This window comes from Dermacentor variabilis, chromosome 9, assembly GCF_050947875.1.
Source record: "Dermacentor variabilis isolate Ectoservices chromosome 9, ASM5094787v1, whole genome shotgun sequence".
Taxonomy (NCBI): Eukaryota; Metazoa; Arthropoda; class Arachnida; order Ixodida; family Ixodidae; genus Dermacentor; species Dermacentor variabilis.
The window spans coordinates 83,993,710-84,000,065 of record NC_134576.1 but is presented as its reverse complement, the minus strand read 5'-3'; the positions used below and the strand labels follow the sequence as shown (position 1 = coordinate 84,000,065).

The 6,356-nt window shown below is 46.2% G+C and overlaps 1 protein-coding gene across 6 annotated transcripts; it reads right to left on the bottom strand.

Annotated features, from left to right (window-relative positions):
- Positions 1-1,034: 1,034 nt before the first annotated feature.
- LOC142557024 (uncharacterized) lies at positions 1,035-4,188 on the bottom strand. 6 transcript variants are annotated; one of them, XR_012822698.1, is made up of 4 exons: positions 4,026-4,113; positions 3,645-3,894; positions 1,962-2,871; positions 1,035-1,893 (listed from the first exon to the last, which is right to left on the bottom strand). XR_012822698.1 is itself a non-coding variant. In XM_075668562.1 (4 exons), the coding sequence occupies exons 1-4, from the start codon at positions 4,186-4,188 to the stop codon at positions 1,843-1,845; spliced, it is 324 nt and encodes a 107-aa protein (XP_075524677.1). In that variant the 3' UTR covers positions 1,035-1,842. The 6 variants fall into 6 exon arrangements, 2 of the variants coding, with proteins under 2 accessions (XP_075524677.1, XP_075524678.1); XR_012822699.1 differs by lacking the exon at positions 4,026-4,113 and having other exon boundaries at positions 1,962-2,036; positions 2,837-2,871; positions 3,645-3,750; XM_075668562.1 differs by lacking the exon at positions 3,645-3,894 and having other exon boundaries at positions 1,962-2,036; positions 2,837-2,871; positions 4,026-4,188.
- Between the last annotated feature and the right edge of the window lie 2,168 nt (positions 4,189-6,356).

Below are 6,356 nucleotides of genomic sequence, written 5' to 3'. Positions count from 1 at the left end.
CCGACGCTGTGCCTGAATAAATCTGTCCAATCTTTTCTCATGCATTCATATTTTCACTTTGAGACGACTTTAACGCACAGCTATGTTTTTCTACCAGCATAAATTTATGTTTGACTTGCTCTTTTTGCACATTTATATTTGCAAGTTCCCTTTGCGGGCTGCAAGTCGCAGCATGCTATCAGTTGGTTCTTTATTCTATGATGCCATCAATGTGGCGCCAGATTTGGAACGGCGAATGCACGCGCTTCAAAACGTGCGTAAGAAATATATCAAGAATCGGTTTCTACGCGCTCCACTTGTGGCTCTGATTACGCTACAAGGAGTTTCACATGCTCTATCCATAGAGTTACTATACTGACTCTAGAGGACAAGCTACCCATAGGGCCCATGCATTGAAATCGGGAACCGCAAGAGCGCCGCCATGTTGCTACGCGCCGAGGTTGCCAGCTCCTGAGACGCTTGCTAGACTTGGTGACAGTAGTCAGTTTTAATCCGGCAACAGTAGCAGTGTAGCAGCATGGCGTCTCGCTTGTACTGTCGTGATGTGTGCGTGCAGCCGTGTGTTTGGGCTTTATAAGTTGGTTCTTTATTCTATGTTGCGGGACGGTGCGGGTGTGGTCCATGTTGGCCGTACAGGTGGCAGTTATGCAACCGAGGGATGATCCTGTTGAAGTTTCCGGTGGTATGCGGTTTTCAGCGGTCACGCCTGTTGCAGGAGTGTCACTCGACGAGGTTACGAGCTCGAAGCTGTGGTCAGATTCCTCGTTGGCGTTCCGTAATTCTCTTCGCACGGGCGCGGTATGTTGCAAAAGCCGCTTTCGCGATCTATCGTCGCGACGATAATAATATGGAGAATAATATGGAGGGCATCCGGTACAGTCGCGAATGCGTCATGACAAATGTAGCTCGCGTCGCCTGGCGTGTGCAGTAATATCAGAGTTGGTTGTGTGAACTTTATGCATAACACGCTTTGTTACGGTACCTTAACGCAATGGGTCTAGAGGACGGTGTTGGTACATTTTTTCGTACCGCCCTAATCCTATACCCCCTACTACAAACACACACACACACATACCCCCCTCTTTTTATGTATACATACAATTCCTTGCCATGACGGATCCATAGCCTCCTTTATTTTTGAAAAATAGAGGAGGCTATGGACCAATTGACCAGTTCAAGTTGTCAACTTGTCAGTAACTGTCATAGGAATCACTGTATTAAACACAATTCCACGATTGGATTGTTTACTTTCATTTTTTGTTGTAACACTGAGGACTACATAGAACTTTATTTTGTATATGTGAGAGAAGTATGTGGATATCACGAGCTTAAGCCAATGTGCGATACACAGACAAAGCAGCTGCTACAACATGAACTGCATTGAGGGCCACACAACACATACGTAATTAAAGGTGCAAAATATAGGGGGAAGCTTCAAAATACGCTCTGTAGCACTGCAAAGTGTAACATATATTGTATGTGTACAATAAATGTTCAAAAATGCAATGCATCAATGTCCCATTTGCCTTCAAGTTTATTATCAAGTTCAAGTTTACTGAAGTTTATTATGAGCATATGTACAACAGGAATCTACTGACACACCCGCAGTCAAGGTGGCTGTTCGAGGTGTGCTGGCTGCCTCAGTGTAAGAAAAAGAAATTGGGTGAATGTCGACACCAGTGCCACTGCTTCTTGCCTCTGACCTGCACGTGCCTCCACGGCATCTTTGTGCACAGGTGTGCTGGCGTGGCGAAGGAGTCATCCAAGAGAAAGGGTATCGTTTACATGGAGAAGTGGCTGTTCACGTTGCCTGCCGCTTTCCCTCAAATGTTTCCATGGCGACTAGGGTGACACACCCGCAGTCAAGGTGGCTGTTCGAGGTGTGCTGGCTGCCTAAACGAAAGAAAAAGAAAGAAATTAGATGAATGTCGATACCAGTGCTATTGCTTCTTGCCTCTTACCTGCATTTGCCTCCACGGCCTCTTGGCTTGCGGAGTCTGTATGAGGGAGCTGCTGTGACTAGGCGTAGGCATTGTCTAAGCAAAAAGAAAAGGCCATTCAAATGGGAAATTATTGAAATCAATGCAGTTATGTCTGCTTCTTGCACTCTTCTTGCCCAAAAATTTTCAAACATAGTGTCCAGTACACACCAGGACTTTGACTGCTTCTGCTTTTTACCTGCAGGTGTTGCTGCGAGATCCTTAGTATGGCTGCGTGCAGCATTGTAACACTTGGTGGAGGCATTTGAAGTGGTAGCCAAAAATATAAAGAATCATCCTTGTCTGCACGAATGCTTTCAATTTCTAAATGCAGTGGTAACTATCACTATTAGTGCAAGGCCCCCCACAACTATGCGGCAAGTTCCATAGCTCGAAACTGAATTTTTCCTTTAGTGTTTCACAAGACGTCTAATATGTCCACATTAGATGTGATGTGTTTGTTTTTATTTATCCCACTGTGGAGAGAGCATCATTAAATAGTTTTTTATTTTTGCTTGTCTTGTTTTTTGGTTTATTTCTGAATTTATCAAGCACCAGTCTCATGATGCTAAAATGACTTATGTAATGGCAATCAGCTTTTGTTTTGCAGAAAAACAACGCATTTCCTGACCCATTGTTTGACATCCCCTCACTCGCATAATTTTGCAGAGTATTCTACCTATATTGACTTACTTGACCTCCACTAAAGAGTCTTGCATTTTCAAATATGACTCTTTCCTTAAAATCATTCGACACTTCTCATAATTTCTGTACCTTGGGCTTCGATACTCTGCATTCACCATTTTTGCTTGTTTCTGACTAAAAATGTCTTCTTTAATTTAGAGCTTAAATTTTACCTTTGGAACACACGGAAGGGCTTGCCATTGCATATCTGCATAAAAAGGAAACATGTTTCATTAAACATTTGCAAAATCCAATTGAAGATTGATGAATGCAGCTTGCAGTGTGATATGACTGAATGAGCCATAAAAGTAACTCATCTCACTTGGTAAATTAAAGCGCATATTAGTGTGATGTGCAAGATACGTTACACTAACATGGTGGGTTCTCTTGCTTATACAGCAAAATAATCGGTGCGCGAGAAAAAAATTATCTTTGCATACCCCTTGTACACACTGATTTAAGGAGAATGAGCTGGAGCTGTCCACATGATCTACCTATTTCACCTGCGAGTATGGTCAACAAAAATGTGTCCCAGCTGCTTAGTGGTACTCGGGATTATGTCAGTATTGCATATGTGCCTGTTGTCTAAAATAATTGAATTTGGAAAATGCTCGCAGGGATCTGATGTGCATATCTTCAGTTTATGGATACATGTAAAAGACTCAGCATCAAGTGCAAGTGAACGTTCCCGCAGGCCCGGAGTCAATCATGCAAATAGATTCGCTGCACAAATTTGTGACCAGAAAAGATATTCCATATGAAATGGCATGCAAGGAAGTGTTGAAAATATTGCACAGTTAATAAAACGCCTACGCTATTAATATGTGGGTTGATGCACTCGTTATGCAAAACGGAGGTGAGGCGTGCAGACAGGACACAAGAGTAGAGTATTTACAAGCAAACAACACGAGCGCCGCCCACTTCTCTACTCTTGTGTCCTGTCTGCACGCCTCACCTCTGTTTTGCATAATGAATCCTTACCAAGTAGCTGAGCTTTCTGCCGTTCTAAGTCTCGATGCACTCGATTTCGTCCGCATTAGGCACTCGCCTCTTGATTACTTCGTGGCACAGAAATACTCGGCATCAGGCTGTTTGTCTGCCGTGGCCTTTGTAGAAGCATGATTGTTCAAAGTGCAACAATTAAACAGATTCTTTGAGTTGCTTGCGGCTTCGCCAGTACAATTCCGGTGCGCTGGTCCGCCTGTCCAGCAATTTCCTACTGAAGGGAAACCTGCAAATAAAAACACCGCTCCGCATGCAGAAAAATGCTCTACTGTGACGCTTCTCAAACGATTGTGATGCACCACAAGAGTTGCGTACTCGCGTGATATTCTCAACAAGGAGATACATTTGTTTACTTACATGTGAAGGTATATGCCAGAGCACTTCGGGGCTTCGGTGGCACACAAGGCACGAGTGTGTGTGCCATAGCGTCCGATGTCGACGCGCGATCGCATGTCAAACCTAAACTGTACGAAACTACTACGCATCCAAAAAACAGATTCGAAACCGAAATTCGCGTCATCCTTTATTGCAAGAATGCGTACATCGTGATTTACATAAGTCGCGGACTTAGCGATCGCTTTCTGTAAACTTAATATTAACGTACCACCTTCATAAGGCCATCAGGTATGCGTTTTTAGATGAGAAAGCATAAGGTGACCTGTACTTGCTTTCAGCTCTTTCAATAGTAATTGCGCTGGCCACATTGACCAGTAGCAACAGGGCGGCGCCCTAGAGGTTCCCACTTTTCCGGCCCAGCTTTTCCTCTAGAGTTGTTCTACTAACTCTATGGCTCTATCAACGCAACTATTGGCGGCGAGGAGTTACGGAGTCGCCATCTATCGGAAGCGGCTCGCTGGCGTAGTATGAGGGATCACGTGGCGCGCTCCTCGCAGGTTTCGCTGTCAGCGCTCACTGAAAACACCACGCGCGAGCTCTTCCGGACATTTCTGTAAGTACTTTCGAAACGGGAGAAGCTTTTTACTGTCTAAATAATAATATTGGGAAAACTGAAAGAGCACAATCGTTTACAGACGCTATCTCTTTACTGAATACGTACAGTGAACGCCACTGCGCGCGGTCGCCGCGATGGAGTCTCCTGAACCGGCTTCTTGCGTGAAAGGTAGGTAAACGCTGAGAACAAACTACGTGAAATATGTTCTTATAGTGTTTGTATAACTAAATGGAGCGTAATAGAATGAAGCCTCAATGCAGCGATCGCACAGATTCGCAGCGACCGACTGCGCGTCTGCATGCTTGTCCGCACACTGTTTCGCTTTCGCCGCGTGCCCGTTTTCGCACTGTGCCATGAGCTTTAGGCCGCAGAATATGAGCATTTGACAGTATACAAGCAACCATTGTTGCGTGGGCGCTATCAGAGCTGTTCAAAAAATAATTTCATTGTAGAGACTTCGACGCCTACGGGGACTGTGATGTGCCGTCGCGACGATTCAATCTTTGTTTTTTTCTTCTAAATTCTTTTACCTTTCAATATTATCTCTAGAGTTGCGTCACACTGTATGCTTATCGGTGTTCCCAGCGTGCGATTTCCCGCTGCTCCTTTTTTGTAATCCAGTGCACTAATTCATAACACAAACATGTCCATATGCCATGCTTTCTTTTTAATGTGCTTCTTACCGCTCCCTTTCCACTCCACTGAACTTGCCAGTATCTATAGCATCGACAAGTTCATAGACCAAACCTTCGTGACATTACTTGGGCAACGGACTCGGGCGAGCGTCTCAGTGCGCGTTTTCTGAACATCACAGACACGGGGCCGTAGAAGAAATCTTCCTCGCGTCTGTGCTTGCTGGATAATCGAGTTCTAGCCGATGTCTGTTTCCCGGTTTTATGGTTCGCGAGCAAAGCTTCACGCGGCTTCTTGTCCTGCGCCTACGTGTGAAGAAGGCTGACATCGGCCTCCGTTACGTACGTCCGGCACTGCGGCACCGAGCAGTAGCCTACCATGTTGCGCGCCTTCAAAGGCAGCCACTACCTACTGTAGTGCTTTCAAGCGTTGTAAAGGAGACACTCGAAGCGGGGAAATGTCGCCACTAAATGAGGACCGCAGTGTACGAGGGAATTTAAACTCTCGTTTTCAGCTCGCTTCGGCGCTCCCGAAGCAGCCGACGCGGCCGCTATGTCTACGTGATCCCTCCTAGCACGTCACGCCGACGGTGGCGCCAGATTTTCCAGTGGTGGAGCTCGAGGCCAATACTCGCGGACAACTTCACTATGAAGCGAAAGCTACGGGGGCGGAGCTTCTGCACATGGCTGTATTCGTACGCAATGTAGTCCGGGCGCGCTCGGCACCGGTTTCAGCTTCGCCAGCCTCGCACAACCTCTTAGTGAAGGCAGGTGCAATTAACTCGGCATGAATGAATGTTCATTCACATCCTACATGTACCTGAAGTTCTGAACAGCGAGCATCGCAGCCTGCGTCGGAGCTCCGAAGCAGCCGTATGGCGTCGGTTAGGACTTGGACGCCGAACCGACGTCGGTAAAGCAGGCGCAGCAGTCAGCTCGCTCACTCGTTCGTACATGCCGAAGGTTGCGACTTACAGATGCGTTCGCTCGGTTTCCGCGCAGACACTGGGCAAACTTTCTTTGTGTGCTTCAACAGTCTTCTGTTGGCGGGACAGCAAGCGACGAACACTCACCAGAAGACACGGACGTCATATTGCGTTTGAT

What these genes read in the sequence shown, in the direction of transcription:
- LOC142557024 (XM_075668562.1), bottom strand. Translation starts at nt 4,188, where the DNA reads ATGACGCGAATTTCGGTTTCGAATCTGTTTTTTGGATGCGTAGTAGTT. An exon ending in TCTGGCATATACCTTCACAT is followed by an intron (nt 2,872 to 4,025) that starts GTAAGTAAACAA and finishes CTTTTTATGCAG; the next exon opens with ATATGCAATGGCAAGCCCTT. An exon ending in CCCTTCCGTGTGTTCCAAAG is followed by an intron (nt 2,037 to 2,836) that starts GTAAAATTTAAG and finishes CTTTTTGCTTAG; the next exon opens with ACAATGCCTACGCCTAGTCA.